Consider the following 19880-nt stretch of genomic DNA (forward strand, 5'->3'; position numbering starts at 1 on the left):
CCCTGTGGCCACAGGGCCCAGTCCGTGTGCCACAACCTCCCAGGGAGACAGACCTGTGGGCAGCAGCCCTCCCTGGTGGCTCCGTGGATGCCCAGGAATGCAGCCCTTACTGTGGCAGGAATGACTGACGTGAGTGACAGAGCACAGAGGTGCCAGACCTGTTGAAACTTCACTGTGACTAGTAAAGGGATTAGCCTCGCAGAGGGGCTCACTCAGAAGGCCCCAGGGACAAAGCCTGAGAGGCCCAGGACGTCTCCTTCAGGTCATCATGTTAGAAGTTTCTGCCACTGCCCTGAGAGCCATGGAATGGCGCCTGGGAGATACTTGCCGCTGAGCAGGGGCTTGTTGAGGGTGTAGAGTGGGGGTAGGTCCTCGATGTTGGACAGCCTCTGGTACATGGCTCTGGAGAGGTGGTCCCCGTGGTACAGGCTGCCCAGGATGATGCTCGAGAAGTAGATGGGCTCCACGAAGATGCTGAGCAGCGCCCCCTGGATGCCCACCACGTTCCAGCTGCGGGAGGAGGAGGACACAGCATCAGGGGGCGGCCAGGGCAGGCCCCTTCACTCCCTCCACCCCGACCCTAGTGCAGCTGCATGGGTGGGGGCTCCCTGCAGGAATCTGACCCAAGGAGAAAGGTCCATAGGCAGATGGAAGACGACAAGCTGTGTTGCCATCTACAGGCTGAAAGAGGAAATTCTTAGAAGTCATTTCAAATCATGAGTGCGTTTCTTTGTTCTAGAGTGACATTGAGGGGGCTGGCGCCGCGGCTCACTAGGCTAATCCTCTGCCTGCAGTGCCAGCACCCCGGGTTCTAGTCCCAGTCGGGGTGCCGGATTCTGTCCCGGTTGCCCCTCTTCCAGGCCAGCTCTCTGCTATGGCCCGGGAGTGCAGTGGAGGATGGCCCAGGTGCTTGGGCCCTGCACCCACATGGGAGACCAGGAGAAGCACCTGGCTCCTGGCTTGGGATCGGCGCAGCACACCGGCTGTAGAGGCCATTTGGGGGGTGAACCAACGGAAGGAAGACCTTTCTCTCTCTCTCTCTCACTAACTCTGCCTGTCAAAAAAAAAAAAAAAAAGAATGACATTGAGGGTTTCTTCTAGGAAGGGGTCCATGAGCTGCTTGTTTCCTGGGAGGGAGCAGTGGGGAAGTCCAAAGAGAGTGTGGCCTTGTGTTTGTTAACAGACCAGAAAGGCAGAGTGAGGGGAGGGAAGAGAGACCCTCTATCTGCTGGTTCACTTCCCAAATGTCCACAACAGCCTGGCCCCTGGACTACCTATTGTCGACTCTGCCTTCTGCCTGGTGTACACATCCTGTGAGTGTGAGCGTCTTGCCCCCCTTCCAGGCCTGTGTCCCTGTCACTGCCCTGCACAGCACCACTCAGCCTCAGCCTGTCTCACTTCAGACTGTTACCTTTCCATTTCAGAGTTGGGCACAGGTTTGCAGGTGCTTTAAGAAATGCTGGGGCCAGTGCTGCGGCTCACTTGGCTAATCCTCTGCCTGCGGCGCTGGCACCCCGGGTTCTAGTCCCGGTCAGGGCGCCAGTTCTGTCCCGAGTCCAGCTCTCTGCTGTGGCCTGGGAAGGCAGTGGAGGATGGCCAAAGTGCTTGGGCCCTGCACCTGCATGGGAAACCAGGAGAAGCACCTGGCTCCCGGCTTCGGATCAGTGTGGTGTGCCAGCCATAGCAGCCATTTGGGGGGTGAACCAATGGAAAAGGAAGACCTTTCTCTCTGTCTCTCTCTTTCTCATTGTCTAACTCTGCCTGTCCAAAAAAAAAAAAAAAATGCTGGGTTTTATTTGATTAAAATTACACTGAAGTTAGATTTGGAAGGAACTGATGAAGGTCATAAAAATATACAACTGTATCTGTTTACTAAATTTTAAAAGATAATTGGTTATGTGTAGAAAGGAACTTTAAAATGTTCATGGAAGATACATTTATTTTAGTGCAAAAATATTTAGAAATCCATGTACAGTAGATGCCTTTGTAACTGTAAATGAGGACAGTTCTGTTTCCCTTTACCCTCCCCATCTGGTGTGCAGTAATTCCCCAAGATGAACTGCAGATTCTTTGTCTATAGCACATAAAGTAGGAGTCGCCGTCTCCCTAAGGATGTAGAAAGCACTCATAAATACCAAGTGATCATGTTTGCCCCTCCCTCCATTTCCCTGTGTTTCTTTGCGTGTGTGTGGTTTAATTTTTTTAATGGCAGTCATTCTATCCGAATTTTCTACCTATGCCTGAGACCGTTATTTTAGGAATATCTGCTTTTCTAGAAAATACTCTAGGCCATTTCAGTTTTAAAACACGGTGGGCATGGGGCCTGGTGATGGCGATGCCCACCTCGCATCTCAAGAGTGTCTGGGTTCAGTCCTGGCCCTGGCTCTCATTCCAGCTTCTTGCTAATGTGCACCCTGGGAGACAGTGGACGATCCCACCACCTGCGTGGGAGACCGAGTTCCTGGCTCAAGCCTGCCCCAGCTCTGCTGTCTGGGCATCTGGGAAGTGGCCCAGCAGATGGGAGACCTGTCTCTGTCTGTCTGCCTTACGTAAGTAAATTTGAAGAGGAAGAAAGCCGTCAGTGGCGAGGCCATCTCGTCTCCGCTGCTGCTGTTCTGCTGGCGTCCGTGGACCGAGCATATCCTCGCCTCGATCCCAAGCGTGGCTTGGCTGCACAGGCTTTCCCAGAACTGACGCTGGGCCGCTCCTGCTCACAATTCTGTCTCTGCCTTAGACTGACTTATCTCCCTCTGCACCACCCTGCCTCCCGGTGTTGGGCCTGTCTGTCTGTCCACGCCTGGTCAGCTACAGCAGCGCAGAAGTGTTTGAATCTCCCCAGGATTTCTGTCTCCGCCGTGGTGGGTGGTGGGTGTGGCTGACATGCAGAGGACGCGCTTGGCTACTTGGCTATGTCTGGTTCTGGCCCTTCCAGACCATCCCTCCTTGCTCCAGGCCCAACTCCTAGGCACCCATGGACCTGCTTTCTGCCTTGTACTTTACATTTCTAGACATGCAAACAAGGAATTGTAAATTCCTTTGTGTATCATAAAGATGCTCGGTGAGCTAAATACAATTCATACAAATAATGAAACAAAGTCAGGAAGAGCGCATAAACAAAACGCTATAAAAACAAGACCCAAATAGAAACTCTGGAGCTGAAAAACACAACAGAACTGAAACTTCCCTGGAGGAGTATATTGGACTTGAACAGAAAGAATAAAAGATCAGTAATCTTGAAATTACTGAGTCAGAGGACCAAAAGGAAAATACAGGAAAACGGAACACCATCAAGCAGACAGTGCATGTGTTTAGGAGAAACGAGAAAGGCCCGAGAGGTCATTAATCTGAGTAAAGAAGTAAGCCCCGCAGATCCAAGTTAGAAGAGGCCATGTGAGTCCCAGGAGAACCACAGGGATGTGCTCTGATCAGACTGCCAGCACTGAGGACAAAGAACTTCAAAGGCAGCGGTGGATGGCGCTGCCAGACACAAGATTATCTGTAAGATTACCAGCACGTTCTTCAGCAGAAACTTTGGAAGCCAAGAAGGAGTGGAATAATATATTTCAAGAGCTGAAGAAAAAACCCATCAGTCATGAATATTTTCTTTTGTCCTATATAATTGAAAGAGAAATCAGGATGTCTGGAGATAAACAAAAGCAGAGAAGTTCACTAAAACTAGCCCTGCCGCCGGCGCCACGGCTCAACAGGCTAATCCTCTGCCTTGCGGCGCCGGCACACCAGGTTCTATTCCCGGTCGGGGCGCCGGATTCTGTCCTGGTTGCCCCTCTTCCAGGCCAGCTCTCTGCTGTGGCCAGGGAGTGCAGTGGAGGATGGCCCAAGTGCTTGGGCCCTGCACCCCATGGGAGACCAGGATAAGCATCTGCCATCGGATCAGCGTGGTGCGCTGCCTGCAGTGCACCGGCCACGGCGGCCATTGGAGAATGAACCAACGGCAAAGGAAGACCTTTCTCTCTGCCTCTCTCTCTCACTGTCCACTCTGTCAAAAAAACAAAAAACAAAAAACAAAAAACCCTAGCCCTGCTTTACAAGAGATGCTCCAGGGGTCTACAGGCTGCACAGAAGAACCAGGAGAACCAGGAGTGGCAGCACAAAGCTGTGTGGAGACACAGTAACCTGCACTTGTACTCCACACCATGTGAACAGCGTGTGAAGACACGTTCTGTGACATCAACCTGGGGAGGGGAGCGAGAATTGTGACACAGCAGGATTTCCATGTCACTGAGGTTGTCAGTGTAAAGTAAAACACCCTGACTTAAAGGTACTTTAATGGTAGTCACAACAAAATATCTGTAGAATACACACAGAAGAGAATCCCATCATTATAAAAAAGAAGACACAAAAAAGACAGAACAAAGCAGGAATAAAACAGAAAACGAAATACCAATAGTATTATCTAGCGATAATTACTTTATCTTGCAATGGATTAAATGCTCCAATTAAAAGACATAGATTAGCTAAGTGGATTTTAAAAACCAGGATTCAATTATATAGTGTCTATAAGAGACTCATTTATTTAATGTTCATTCATTCTCATTTATTTAAAAGGTAGAGTGATGAGGGAAGGTAGAGAAAGAGAAAGAGAGAGCGAGCATCTATCTACAGGTTCACTCCCCAATGCCTACAAAAGCAAAGGTTGATCCAAGCTGAGGCCAGAAACCAGGAACTCCATCCAAGTCTCTCATGTGGGTGACAGGGACTCAAGTACTGGAGCCGTCATCTGCACATTAGCAGGAAGCCAGATCAGAACAGAGGCAAACTCCACCCTGGGCATTCCAAATGGGATATGGGGATCTCCAACAGCAGCCTGACCCAAGAGATTTGCTTTACTATATCCAAGGACATACATAGGCTGAGTGTGCAGATAACCAAATGACGGTAACTATACGAGTGTCACACCTTAAGTAAAAACCTGTTCTAACAGAAAAAGAAGGGGGTCCTGTTTGAGTCCCAGCTGCTCTGCTTCTGATGCAGCTCCCGTTCATTCACCTGGGAGAGCAGGGAACAGAGGCCTGAGCACTTTGCTCCCTGCCATCCGCAGGGGAGGCCAGGATAGAATTCCACATTCTTAAGCCCAGCCACACCTGTTGTGGGTACGTGGGGAGCGAACCAGCAGGTGGACTATCTCTGCCTCATTCTGCACTCTGCCAGAGAAACACAGAAGGACATTATATTCTTCTAAAGATAAAAGGGTCAATTCACCCGGGAGACAGAGCATCATCAACAGACACTAAGCCTTCGAGCTCCTGGAAGCAAGCTTTGCACAGAGGAAGGAAAGAGAGAAATGAACTTCACAGCCACACAGAGATCAGACAGCACACAGAGACTCTGGGCCAGAGGCCACACACAGCAGAGCAGCCAACAGCAGAAGGGCATACACTTTGCCACCTGCCACAGAACACCCTCAAGGGTAGACTCTACTTGGGCCATTGGAAGTCTTAATAAATTCAAGAAAATTAAAATCATACAAAGTATCTTCTTGAATCACACTGTAGTGAAACTAGAAACCAACAGAAGAAAAGTAGAAAATGCACAAATATGTGGAAATTAAACAACACATTCTTACACCAGTGAGTCAAAAAAAGTTAAAGGGAAATGAGAAACTACACCGAGACAAATGAAAATAAAACCACAACACATCAGAAGCATGGCCCACGGCACAAGCAGCATCAAGGGGAGGGTACAACCAAACTTGATAATTCAAGGTACCAGGAAAAGAATACAGACTTCCATCTCGGATAAATACAGATGCTAAAAACCTCAAAAGAAGACCAGCAAACCAAATGCAGCAGCACATTAAAGGAATTATACACCATAAGCAGGTGGGATTTATTCCTGGAATGCAAAAATGATTCAACACTTAAAAAAAAAAATCAACCAATGTAATCACATTAACAGAACAAAAGACAAAAATCCCATGATCATCTCAGTGGAGGTGTTCAAAGTGCTGACAAAACTCAATGCCCTTTCTTGCAAATATACTCCACAAACTAGGAATAGAAGAAACCAGGTCAACACACCAGCACAGCAGTTAGCAGGGAGAGTCTGAGCACTGTCCTTCCGAGACGAGCAGGCAGGCACGGGTGCCTGCGTGCGCCACTTCTATTCAAAGAAATGAAAGGCATCCAGATTGGAAAGGAAGAAGTAAAATTACATGTTTATAAATGGTATGATTTTATATGTAGGAAACCCTAGAAAGTCCACAAAAATGTGTTAAAGCTAACAATGAATTCAGCAAAGCTGTAGTATACAATGTCAACATTCAAGTTCAGTTGCATTTCTCTGTGTGACAATGAACACAGTGGAAAGGACATTTAGAAAACAGCTCCACCTGAACAGCACCAAAAAGAGTGAAACATGTAGGACCAAACATAACCGAGGAGGTGACAGACGTGCAGAAAGCACGGCTGACAGAAACGAAAGATGACACCGTGGGCGGAAGTACAGGCCGCGAGCAGGAACCAGAAGACTGACTTTGGTTAAGATGTCCACTAGCCCAGAGCAATCTGCAGTCAACACAACCCCTCTGAAAGTGACAGCAGGTTGTCAAAGAGTGCCTGTTAAATCCTCAGCAAAATCACAGGGGCATTTTTTGAATAAGCAGAAAAATTCATCCAAAATTCAGACAACCAAGACAATTTTGAGAAAGAAAGAACAAAATTGGAGCCCTGGCCATTGTGGCCATCTGGGGGGGGGGGGGTGAACCAACAGATGAAGCTCTCTCTTTGTCCTTCCCTCTCTCTGTGACTTTCAAAATAGACAAATCTTTAAAGTCTTAAAAGAAAAAATACCTGTTGGCCGGCGCCGCGGCTCACTAGGCTAATCCTCCGCCTTGCGGCGCCGGCACACCGGGTTCTAGTCCCGGTCGGGGCACCGGATTCTGTCCCAGTTGCCCCTCTTCAAGGCCAGCTCTCTGCTGTGGCCAGGGAGTGCAGTGGAGGATGGCCCAAGTGCTTGGGCCCTGCACCACATGGGAGACCAGGATAAGCCCCTGGCTCCTGCCATCAGATCAGCGCGGTGCGCCGGCCGCAGCGCGCCAACCGCGGCGGCCATTGGAGGGTGAACCAACGGCAAAAGGAAGACCTTTCTCTCTGTCTCTCTCTCTCACTGTCCACTCCGCCTGTCAAAAAAAAAAAAAAAAAAAAAAATACCTGCCATGGGGTCAGTGCTGTGGCACGACAGTTAAAGCTGCCACCTGCAACACTAGCATTCCACAGGAGCGCTGGTCTGTGTCCCGGCTGCTCCACTCCAACCCAGCTCTCTGCTATCATGCCTGGGAAAGCAGCAGCAGATGGCCCAAGTGCTTGAGTTCTGCCACCCATGTGGGAGACCGGAAAGCAGCTCCTGGCTCCTGGCTTTGGCCTGACCCAGCCATCTGGGGAGTGAACCAGTGGATAGAAGATCTCCTCCTTTCCCACCCTCCCTCCCCAATAACTCTGCCTTTTATATAAATAAATCTTTAAAATGCATATATAAAGAAAATGCATGTGCCAGCTGCCCAGAATGCAAACTGACATATGACCATTAAAGCTATAATGACTACTAAATGAAACTATTTTTGTCTGGGAGCAAGCAGATTTAAACTGCTACAGCCTGCCACACGTGGAATACATCCACTTGACCAGAAACCCTCAGGGCAGGCAGCGTGGGGGGCCCGACACCTGGGTCCTGAGGGAGAGTACAGGGCACAGGACAATGGGGACAGTCAGTGGCAGTTCAGGAGCAGCCGCCGTGGGTGGCTCACCGTGCTATCTTGTCGCTGCAGGACATGGTGAGCAGCCGCTCGCCCTGCAGCACGCCGTCCCACGTCTGGATGCTCGCGTTCGAGCGCACGGGGATCGTCCCCTCGCCAGACTCGATCTTCGTCCGCAGCTGTCCTCTTGCCTTGCGGTTTGGATGCCTGTCTGCTGGTTCTGAGAGAGAAACAGAGGATTAAGAACTCATAGGCAGCAAACCACCCGCTTCACTTACCGAGAAGCACAACTAATGAGACCCTCCACACTAAAGAGCGTTAATGCAGCGCACATAGATCTGTGCTTCTACACGATGCACACACACACACTGCAAGCGTACAGCACCGGGCAGGAAGGAGACAATGGTCTCATGGCACTGAGTGTAGGACAATGGGGCTTTGCAATTTAACCAAAAAGATTTCTTAAAACAGGACTAAACACTAATATGTGCTATCTGGGTGTTTGCTGTATTTACTTTCCCTGTACTTTAAAATTTAAAAAATAAACCTAGATGGATACAGAAATAAATGCATGGGAGACCTGGCCAAGATCCCACAGTGCTCAGCCCTGGGCTCAGTAAATATGTTTTTTTTTTTTTCTTAAAAATATTTAGCTGTTTTGCACAGTGAATATGTGGCAACACACATAATGTAACAACGTTCTATTTGTAATAAATAATGCTTCATGTGTGGAGAAAGGATGTGAACATCCATTACTATAAAATGAAAGTACTGAGCTTGCATGCAAGGAAGGATGGAACAAAATGCAGCTGTAGCAGTGTGGCTGTAGTGGTGTGACTTTAACAGTGTTGCTGTAGTGGTGTGACTATAATACAGCTGTAGCAGTGCGGCTGTAGTGGTATGACTATGTAGCAGCGTGGCTGTAGTGCTGTGACTGTAATATGGCTGTAGCGGTGTGGCTGTAATAGGACTGTAGCAGTGTAGCTATAGTGGCGTGACTGTAGCAGTGTGGCTGTGTGGCATGACTAATATGGCTGTAGTAGTTCAGCTGTAGTGGTGTGGCTGTTAGCGGTGTGGCTGTGTGGCGTGACTGTAATACAGCTGTAGCAGTGTGGCTGTAGTGGTGTGACTAATACGGCTGTAGCGGTACAGCTGTTACATGCCATTACAGTCCAATGGCTGTAGTGGCGTGGCTGAAATGTGGCTACTGGTGTGACTGTAACAGAGTGGTTTAGGAGCATGAGTCTAACTATGTGACTGTAACAAGGATCTTGTTTGCATCAGTGTCTTATTAAGCAGTTGCTAAACTGTAACTCAGAGATACAGCCAGTCACACATGCATCTGATCAGATACATGTTATCCAAATGTGAACACCGAGACTCTCGCTCCACTCAAATTACATGGTTAATTAGAATTAGCATTTTTCATCCATTAAAATATTCTCACTAATTACTAATTACAAAGAAAAACATCCATGCTTTTACAGAGACTCCAATTAGTCCACAGCAGAGACTGAAATTGTAAAAGAAAGGGAGCATTAACATAGGTGTGCTGTCACCCGCCATTGCATCGGCCCAGCGCTCCTGTGCACCCGGTGCTGCGCAGCCAGCCCTACCCTCCAGGATTGGCTCATGGGGTGAGAAGATTCTGGCGTCGCCACAGGGGGAGGTGCTGATGTACAGGTGGAACTGCACGTTCTCCTTGAGCCTCAGCCCGCCCCGCTCCGACTTCTGGAAGATGGACTTCTTCTGATCGTCTTTGCTGCTGAAAAGCAAAACGTTGCCAGAGTGACCACAGCGGTCACACTCAGGCCACCAGGGTCTGGAGTGGATTCCAGGGCTGGCATTTTCCACAGGGGAAGGCAAGTCTGGACTGGACTATTTATGTGGATTTATGTGTCTGTGTCCCCTCAGCAACGGCCAGTCAGAAGCATGACAGGACTTCTCCTCACGCACACCCTCAAGACAGAGCTGGCGTGGGGGCACAACCTCAGCCTGCAGACAGCAATGCCCAGCTCCCTCAGGCGGCTCAGGGAGCTACGGATGTCCTCAGAGCCACATGATCTGGAGCACAGACTTGAAGTTTATGGTCATGTCAGGCACACGCACGTACACATGTGTGTGTCCATGCCTGTGTGTGAGGATTGAGTCAGCTCTACCCCATACCCTGGGCACTGCAGAACAGGGCCCGCCTGGCTGCGTGGGGAAGGGAGTGTTGGAGAGCTGTGGTGCTCAGCAACGCCGCGCTCTCGTTCACTACACTCACTTTAGGTAGAGCTCTAGCTGCGTGTAGAGGAATCGGAGCAGGGACCTCCGCGATATTATCTCGGCGTGGCAGTCGTTGAGCGCCAGGCCGCGGTCGCTCATGTATTCACCGTTGATGCACTTCGTTCCTGTAGACACGCTTATCACCTTGGCATCTTTGACGTCTGTTCCTGGAAAACAAGAGAAGTCATCCTCCACAATTCACGACGAGGCAGGCGCGCAGTGTGCGAGGGCCTGCCAGGCACAGCCAGGGTCCCAACCTCTCAGGAGTCATAGGACCACGTGAGCTCTTGTACACACATGTGTCACCAGATAACCTGCTACCGAGGACTTGCCCTGCAGCACGCCTGGGGAGCTCCCTCCCTGTGTGGTGCACACACTCCAAACTCAAGTTTCTACCTCTGAACGCCAATAAAGTCCTAAACAGTCACCCCTGGATGCAGCAGCAAAGCACAGAGTGGCAAGGAGGGTCTTACAGACGCAAAGTCACTTTCCACAGACGGCCCAGACTGGTCCCAGCATTGGGAAGTAGACCCCTGGCCACAGCCATGGTGCCGAGCCTGCCTGGATCCTGCAAGCAGCTTTGTGTGAGCTGCACGTGCACGTTGAGTGGCATGTGAACCACGTGGTGGAGGCCGTGTCAGGGACAGTGCAGCCCCATGTCGAGTGGCGTGTGAACCACGTGGTGGAGGCCGTGTCAGGGACAGTGCAGCCCCATGTCGAGTGGCGTGTGAACCACGTGGTGGAGGCCGTGTCAGGGATGCTAAAGCCCCATGTTGAGTGGTGTGTGAACCACGTTGTGGAGGCCGTGTCGGGGACAGTGCAGCCCCAGGTTGAGTGGCGTGTGAACCACGTGCTGGAGGCCGTGTCAGGGACAGTGCAGCCCCAGGTTGAGTGGCATGTGAACCACGTGGTGGAGGCCGTGTCAGGGATGCTAAAGCCCCATGTTGAGTGGTGTGTGAACCACGTAGTTGAGGCTGTGTCGGGGACAGTGCAGCCCCAGGTTGAGTGGCATGTGAACCACGTGGTGGAGGCCGTGTCAGGGACAGTGCAGCCCCATGTTGAGTGGCGTGTGAACCACGTGCTGGAGGCCGTGTCAGGGACAGTGCAGCCCCATGTTGAGTGGCGTGTGAACCACGTGGTGGAGGCCGTGTCAGGGACAGTGCAGCCCCAGGTTGAGTGGCGTGTGAACCACGTGGTGGAGGCCGTGTCAGGGACAGTGCAGCCCCATGTCGAGTGGCGTGTGAACCACGTGGTGGAGGCCGTGTCAGGGACAGTGCAGCCCCATGTCGAGTGGCGTGTGAACCACGTGGTGGAGGCCGTGTCAGGGACAGTGCAGCCCCATGTCGAGTGGCGTGTGAACCACGTGGTGGAGGCCGTGTCGGGGACAGTGCAGCCCCAGGTTGAGTGGCGTGTGAACCACGTGGTGGAGGCCGTGTCAGGGATGCTAAAGCCCCATGTTGAGTGGTGTGTGAACCACGTGGTGGAGGCCGTGTCGGGGACACTGCAGCCCCAGGTTGAGTGGCGTGTGAACCACGTGCTGGAGGCCGTGTCAGGGACAGTGCAGCCCCAGGTTGAGTGGCGTGTGAACCACGTGGTGGAGGCCATGTCAGGGACAGTGCAGCCCCAGGTAGAGTGGCGTGTGAACCACGTGGTAGAGGCTGTGTCAGGGACAGTGCAGCCCCACGTTGAGTGGCGTGTGAACCACGTGGTGGAGGCCGTGTCAGGGACAGTGCAGCCCCACATTGAGTGGCGTGTGAACCACGTGGTGGAGGCCGTGTCGGGGACAGTGCAGCCCCATGTTGAGTGGCGTGTGAACCACGTGGTGGAGGCCGTGTCAGGGACAGTGCAGCCCCATGTTGAGTGGCGTGTGAACCACGTGGTGGAGGCCGTGTCAGGGACAGTGCAGCCCCAGGTTGAGTGGCGTGTGAACCACATGGTGGAGGCCGTGTCAGGGATGCTAAAGCCCCATGTTGAGTGGCGTGTGAACCACGTGGTGGAGGCTGTGTCGGGGACACTGCAGCCCCAGGTTGAGTGGCGTGTGAACCACGTGGTGGAGGCCGTGTCGGGGACAGTGCAGCCCCAGGTTGAGTGGCGTGTGAACCACGTGGTGGAGGCTGTGTCAGGGACAGTGCAGCCCCATGTCGAGTGGCGTGTGAACCACGTGGTGGAGGCCGTGTCAGGGATGCTAAAGCCCCATGTTGAGTGGTGTGTGAACCACGTTGTGGAGGCCGTGTCGGGGACAGTGCAGCCCCAGGTTGAGTGGCGTGTGAACCACGTGCTGGAGGCCGTGTCAGGGACAGTGCAGCCCCAGGTTGAGTGGCATGTGAACCACGTGGTGGAGGCCGTGTCAGGGATGCTAAAGCCCCATGTTGAGTGGTGTGTGAACCACGTGGTGGAGGCTGTGTCGGGGACAGTGCAGCCCCAGGTTGAGTGGCATGTGAACCACGTGGTGGAGGCCGTGTCAGGGACAGTGCAGCCCCATGTTGAGTGGCGTGTGAACCACGTGCTGGAGGCCGTGTCAGGGACAGTGCAGCCCCATGTTGAGTGGCGTGTGAACCACGTGGTGGAGGCCGTGTCAGGGACAGTGCAGCCCCAGGTTGAGTGGCGTGTGAACCACGTGGTGGAGGCCGTGTCAGGGACAGTGCAGCCCCATGTCGAGTGGCGTGTGAACCACGTGGTGGAGGCCGTGTCAGGGACAGTGCAGCCCCATGTCGAGTGGCGTGTGAACCACGTGGTGGAGGCCGTGTCAGGGACAGTGCAGCCCCATGTCGAGTGGCGTGTGAACCACGTGGTGGAGGCCGTGTCGGGGACAGTGCAGCCCCAGGTTGAGTGGCGTGTGAACCACGTGGTGGAGGCCGTGTCAGGGACAGTGCAGCCCCAGGTAGAGTGGCGTGTGAACCACGTGGTGGAGGCCGTGTCAGGGATGCTAAAGCCCCATGTTGAGTGGTGTGTGAACCACGTGGTGGAGGCCGTGTCGGGGACACTGCAGCCCCAGGTTGAGTGGCGTGTGAACCACGTGCTGGAGGCCGTGTCAGGGACAGTGCAGCCCCAGGTTGAGTGGCGTGTGAACCACGTGGTGGAGGCCATGTCAGGGACAGTGCAGCCCCAGGTAGAGTGGCGTGTGAACCACGTGGTAGAGGCTGTGTCAGGGACAGTGCAGCCCCACGTTGAGTGGCGTGTGAACCACGTGGTGGAGGCCGTGTCAGGGACAGTGCAGCCCCACATTGAGTGGCGTGTGAACCACGTGGTGGAGGCCGTGTCGGGGACAGTGCAGCCCCATGTTGAGTGGCGTGTGAACCACGTGGTGGAGGCCGTGTCAGGGACAGTGCAGCCCCATGTTGAGTGGCGTGTGAACCACGTGGTGGAGGCCGTGTCAGGGACAGTGCAGCCCCAGGTTGAGTGGCGTGTGAACCACATGGTGGAGGCCGTGTCAGGGATGCTAAAGCCCCATGTTGAGTGGCGTGTGAACCACGTGGTGGAGGCTGTGTCGGGGACACTGCAGCCCCAGGTTGAGTGGCGTGTGAACCACGTGGTGGAGGCCGTGTCGGGGACAGTGCAGCCCCAGGTTGAGTGGCGTGTGAACCACGTGGTGGAGGCCGTGTCAGGGACAGTGCAGCCCCAGGTTGAGTGGCGTGTGAACCACATGTGGACGCCATGTCAGGGATGCTGAAGCCCTGTGAGAGTGGCGTGTGTACTGCACGACCCCACAAGGAAGAGGATTCCAGGACCCCTCCTGCCCCCGGGGAATTGCAGATGCACTAAGAGGGTCTCCTGTGCCACCCTAAAAGGTGCTTTCTCAGACATCCTGTTCTTGCTGGAGCACCTCCCTCCCCTATCAGGGCACTTGCAGTGGCCGCTGGATCCAACAGGCCCGAGGCCTTGGCAGAACCAGTCAGTGACCGGCCACCCCAGAGAGAGGAGGACACCAGACGCCTCCCCCGAAAGACAGCAGCCTTGGGTGCAGGGGACGAACACCGGGGAGAGAAAGGCAGTTCTCCTATTTGCACGAGGCCAGCATCTGAGGACAAGAAGGGTTCCCTGCAGTGTGGGAGGGGCCGTGGGAGTGACAGCCAGAGCATCTCAGGTGGGTCACATGTGAGACCCGCAGCACACACGCCAGGGCAGTTACCTGTCGTCATGACGACCCCGGCGAGCACCTTCCTGCGGGCATGAGGGGAGGAGAAGCTGTCGGTCAGGTCACCAAACTTACCCAGGACCAGGCGGGAGACGGCGTCCGCTAACACCTGGGAGAGGGCACAGAGGGCAGGTTAGGCCAGCACCCCGGGAGGGCGGCACTCGCCGACGGCATTCATGCTGGCAGAGCACGCGAGTGAATGGGCAGAGGGGTTTCCTCCAGCACATTCCTTGGAAACAGAAGCCCAGGCGGCGGGCCAGGCTCCGGCTGAGTACAACAGGCCGCGTGGAGCAGCCCTGTGGAGCATGAGTGAGGCCCACAACCAGCCCCGCCCTCACACACGGAAATGGAGACTCAGGGCGGGCGAGCGCTGCTCAGGGCCTCTGCCCACGCCCTCCGCCCACCTGGGCTGCGCTGCCGCCTGCTGGAGTCTCCCGGCTCCCCCAGCCGTGCTTCCCTCAAGGGCCAGGCTCAGGAGGCAGTGACCACTTCCCTTCTGCTTCTCATACCTGCATGTGGTGCATCTCAGCCGGCTCAGGCTGCCTGAGGCCGGGAGCACGCACCCACACGTGATGTGACAACCACAGGCAGGAGAAGGGGGCAGCTTGAGGACGAGATCCAAGAACCACGCAGCCTGGCGTAGCCTCCCTCTGCCGGAGGCTTCGGACGCACGTCTCCGCGTCTCAGCACAGGCACATCCCAGCCCATGCACAGCCTTGCCATCCTGGGGCTTGTGGGAAGCAGGTGCTCCCAGGGGTGCTCCCAGCATCTAGAATGCTCCGCCCGTGTCCAGCGGAGCAGCTGCCGCTCCTGCTATGGGAAGGCTTCTCAGAGCAAACATAGCCATGAGGTTGCAGGCAGGGTCTGTCTTCCATCTCACAACCGACCCAGAATACAATGAGCCCACAGTGCTTTGGGAACTGCTGCTAGAGCTGGCGTGAGGAGCCAAGTTTGACCCCTACCTCACCAGTCTCACACCCATGTGTCTGGTCAAAGCACAGGGCGTGCAGACCACCTGTGGCCAGGACATCATGGGTAAAGGATAATGCATTTAATCTTACACAGAAGAAAAAACAACGCGAGGCTCGGGTGAGCTGGAAGAAAGTGGCCGTTCCAGGCAAAGGTGTGGAGCTCGGGCAGACACGGACCGCCAGTTGCAGGCACCACAGTCACAGAAGCGCAAGCACACTGCCCCAGGCAGACCTGCTGGAGCACGGCTCGCCCGCCTCAGAGTGGTGGCTGCTCGGTCTCACAATGTTAACAAAATGCACACGTCAGACTGCGCTGTGCTGCCTATGTAAACCCCCTCAAGCCACTCAGAATGTCGGGAAGGCAGAAGTCTGCAGCCCAGGGGGACGCTGGGCCCCGGTCCAGCCGGGCTGCTCAGGAAGGCCCTGGGAAGACGCATCTTGAAATCTCCAATCAAACGACAGCAGAAGCTAGCAACAAAGACATCAGAAGTGACTCTGGGAAGGGACCCCTCAGGTCCTCGGGGGACATGAGATCACGCTCTGGAACCACCCAAGAGCTGGGGTAGAGCCTGTGGTGGCAGACGGCACAGCCCACACACTGACACTTGGCACCTGCAGGGCCAGGAGAGAGGCGGCACCCATAGCCCTGCCCATGGTAGGGTCCTGGCAGGCTCCACACTGGCAACCCTGAGGCAGGGCTGGCGCCCACTCACACACATGTGCACTTGGGCCCACTGGCCCTCTGAGACATCCCTGCTGCACGGCCCAGGGTACTGCCCTGCACGGGGACCCACGGCCGATGAGGCGCCAATTCCAAACGGATTCAGGTCTTAGGAGCGAGGCTGAGGATGTCAGTGAGGGAAGCGAGCATCTGATTCACAAAGGCCCCAGGAGGGACAGTGGTCCACTCCTCGACATGGACGCTGTGAACGCCGCCGGGTGACCAGGACCCAGCTCCAGAGGCCCAGGAAGCCCTAGAGCTGCAGACACGGGCCCCACTGCATCAGTAAACTGAAGCATGCTTGGGAACAAGCACCGCACAGCAGGACGGTCACGGAGCACTTTTTCCAGCGGACCAGCAGGATTTGGGTTCCCAAGAAGGGGAGAGCTGGGGCACTGGGGGCAGGAACGAGACACTGTGCCCCCTTTCAGCCACTCTGGAACCTTCCCCTTCTCCACCCTGGTCTTACTGGGGAGGGCCGGGACCCAGCCTGGGTGCTTTCAGGCTCTGGCCCATGCAGTCCCATGTCCTGTGATGCGAGCTCACTTCTGCCTGGGCTTCCCACTGACCCTGACCATGAGCCCTGGACGGGCCCTTTGAGGGGCAATCACTGTCCGCTCATCCCGACAAGGGCTTGCTGTGGGCTGATGGGAGGGAGCTGTGGGGCACGATATCCACACTGCCTGGCCGACGGGGCCTCGGGTGTCCCTGCCCTGCAGTGACAGCCCCAGCATGCACCGAGGCTGGCCAGGCTTCTCAGTGAGCCTGTGGCCCCTGAGATCCAGGAGGGCTACCCCACCCCCAGCCAGCGGTGGCCGCAGCTGCCCGTGGTGACAGAGTGATGTGAGGAGGGAAGTTGAGAGTCGTAGGAAGAGGAAGCGCTGCTGAGCAGTGGCTCCAGCAGCGACCCGTGCTCACCTGTGGCAGGTGCAACTGCAGACCCTCGCTGGGGATAGGCTGGCGAGATGGCGTCTGATCCAAGTGCAGATTGAAGACAGTGGCCAGGGCAGACTGTGCCGCCCGGGCCTTGGCCAGCTTCTTGTTCCTTCCCGAGCCTTCGAAGAACTGGCCATCCACGACCACAGACATGACGAAGCTCTTGGCATGGCTCTCACCGCTCTCCGACAGGAAGTCATACTTCAGACCCGGGCGCAGCTCATTGAGGATCATCACGGGGTTCTTCCCGCTCGGTGGTGGGAACGGCGGCAGGACAGGAAGCGGGGGCTGGGCCAGGCCTGCGGGCACCGGGGAGGCCGACAGGCTGAGGTCCCCGCTGGAGCTGAAGGAGTCGTCACCGTTGGATCCCACGTAGAAGGGCGGCTCCACCCTGTCGGACGTCTCGAAGCCGTTGAAGAGAGTGTCAGGAAAGTCGGCCTGGTCAGATGTAAAGTCTGTGTTCACAGACAGGGTCCTCCCCATGGCCAGGTGGGCTTCGGAGGCATTGGGAAACTGGACGAAAGACCTCAGGGCCTTCTCGGCGGCGTGCAGCTTTGCCTTTTTCTTGGTGGGGCCGGAGCCCTCGAACGCCTGCCCGTTCACCTCCACAGACATGACAAAGAGCGGCGCGTGCACAGGCCCCGTCTGCGACAGCAGCGTGTACTGCAGGCCGGGCTTAATCTCGTTCAGCTGCATCAGGGCGTTCTTGGGCAAGACGGGCCCCGGCATTTTCCTCCGCTTCTTCAGGCGGTACTTGGAGTGGCCGTTGCTGCCATCCTCCAGGGGCCGCTTCCTGCTGGCGCCCCCGCCGCCCCCGTTGGAGAGCTGGGTCCCCTCGCTGGGCCCAGGTGCACCGCCATCCCTGGGGGGCACGCTGTCCAGGTGGCGGCTTTCCTTAACGTCTGCGCTGCTGGAACCTGCGGTGCCCAGAAAGAGTAGCTTACAACGCCTTCGTTGCAGGATCTTGTAAATGCAAAATTTATAGACTCCGTCATCTCCCTTTGTCACCGGGCAAGTGAAGCGTGCTCAGACCCCGCGCCTGCGGGCACCCCGACAGCTCCCAGCCCACTGGCCTGGCAGCTGAACGTGGCTAAGGCCTCTCCTATTCACTTCTCCAGCTGCTTTTGCACTGGAAGGCGAACTTTTTAAACAACTTTTTTTTTTTTTTCTACTGAGAATGTTCTGGAGCATCCAGAGATATTTATTTAGCTATCAAGATGCTTAGTGAAAAGCTGGCCTGGACAGGCCTCATTAGCAAGTCCACGGAAGTGGCGCAGCGGTGAGCTGGCAGACACATTTGGTCCGGCCTTTCCTTCTCTGTCTCTTACCCTCGCACTTCCCACTGGTGTTAAACTCTCAGCAGTCAGACAGAACGCTATTTAAAACTGTACGTGCACAACTTACTGATTCTTCAGGTTTAAAATATTCAGTCAATGTGTATTTAGCTGATTTCACTAGTGAATCAATCGTAGAAAAGTATTAGTTCTGTTTTATAAATTATTTTTGGGGATATGGTTTTATGGTATCGATTTAAAATTTTTCATTATTACATGGGGTCTGATTTATCTCTGAATCTGTAAATACATTCCATGATAGAAACAAAATAAGGTACAAAATTGAAGCTGCAAGCAGGCTGCAACTTGATAACTACATAAATACATCTGGTAATTTTTTAGTAGATTTTTTTGGGGGGATGATAATTATTTGGTAGATTTCCAGAATAATTTGCTTATCCTACCTTTTAAGGTATTTTATATCTATTTTTTTAAAGACTTGTTTTTTGTTTATTTAAAAGGTACAGTTACAGAGAGAGAAGAGATCCTCCATCCACTGGTTCACTCCCAAAATGGCTGCAATGCCAGGGCTGGGCCAGGCCAAAGCCAGGAGTTAGGAGCTTCTTCCAGGTCTCCCCCAAAGGTGCAGGGGCCCAAGCACTTGGGCCACCTTCCACTGCTTTACCAGGCACATTAGAGGGAGCTGGATCAGAAGCGGAGCAGCCAGGTCTCAAACAGGTGCCCATAAGATGCCAGAGGCTTAACCCATTGTGCTACAACGCCGGCCCCAATATTTTATATTTAAAATTAACAAAGGAACATAATTTTAGAATTTTAAAAGTACATGGCACAACATGACTAATTTTGAAAAACGGGAATAAAAAGGTGTTCACTGCTGCTAAGTTTATCAAGCCTTTTTGCAAAGGAAAATAAATACTGGGTTTTCATCAGCTGGTTCCACAGGCACTGCAGGAAGCACAGGCCATGGTCTTGGGGCCTGGCAAGGTTGCTCATGTGCATGGCTTCCAGAAATTCACACCTTCTAAGTCACCGAAATGTTTTAAAATCGTGAACCAATTACAGGATGGAGGCCTGGGGTCTCTGTACCCACAACGAGACGTGGATTCTGATCACGCTAAGACACTGTGAGTGTTCATCACTCCAGCCCACAGGAGGGTTTACGGTGGGAGACGGCCCATGAGTGGCGACCTCTGAAGGCAGAGATCACCAACTCCCAGGGCCACCATCAGTCACCAGAGATGGTTTCAACACCATCCGTGGGCAAAGCGATGCTGTCCTGGGCAGAGATGAGGGCTTTGCGAACTGTCCCTACAGACAGCACCTCTGACACACACACCACGTCCCCCGGGTGACAAAGCTGATGGACTGGACACTAAATTTTCATTTATAACATCCTCCAGCAAAAGCTCAATAGGTTACTCCTTTCGGTGCTCAAAGGGAACAAAAGGTTAGGAAGAGCAGAGCAGGCGGAATGGAGAGGTTATTAAGTGACGAGAAGATCGCATCCTGGGAGACTGCTTCCCTGGCTTAAGGGACTAATCCGTAAAGAGAAGAAATCATTACCGTGCATCCCGACATGCACTTAACCCAGCACGTAACTCTGAGACAACCTCGGCTCTCTTCAGAAATAAAAATGAGAGACAATCCTGAGATCACGAGAGAGAGATACTTCACATAACACGGTTCAGATGGACTGTGACCTCAACCACTCGGGAGGCACCGCGGTCCTGCTCCCGTTCCGTCTGTTGGAAACGCTGCCGGGGGAAGGGGGATAAGGCAATGAACCCGAGGGAGGCCATCACGCGCCTGCCGAGACCCACGCAGTCTTCCTGGAAATGTGACG

General features: G+C 54.1%; 1 protein-coding gene across 6 annotated transcripts in view; it reads right to left on the minus strand.

Moving 5' to 3' along the window:
- Positions 1-19880, minus strand: part of ADARB1 (adenosine deaminase RNA specific B1) — a 114571-nt gene that overhangs the window by 17476 nt on the left and 77215 nt on the right. For 2 of the 6 annotated variants that reach the window (XM_062204373.1, XM_062204385.1), the window contains 6 exons: positions 16725-17659; positions 14109-14223; positions 9978-10146; positions 9271-9476; positions 7763-7931; positions 329-510 (listed from right to left, as the gene is read on the minus strand). In XM_062204373.1, the coding sequence (XP_062060357.1) occupies positions 329-510; positions 7763-7931; positions 9271-9476; positions 9978-10146; positions 14109-14223; positions 16725-17659 (1776 nt within the window). The remainder of the gene's footprint in view (positions 1-328; positions 511-7762; positions 7932-9270; positions 9477-9977; positions 10147-14108; positions 14224-16724; positions 17660-19880) is intronic. The other 4 variants (XM_062204420.1, XM_062204402.1, XM_062204393.1 and 1 more) reach the window with 3 other exon arrangements.

Source organism: Lepus europaeus, chromosome 2, assembly GCF_033115175.1.
Source record: "Lepus europaeus isolate LE1 chromosome 2, mLepTim1.pri, whole genome shotgun sequence".
NCBI classification, from domain to species: Eukaryota; Metazoa; Chordata; class Mammalia; order Lagomorpha; family Leporidae; genus Lepus; species Lepus europaeus.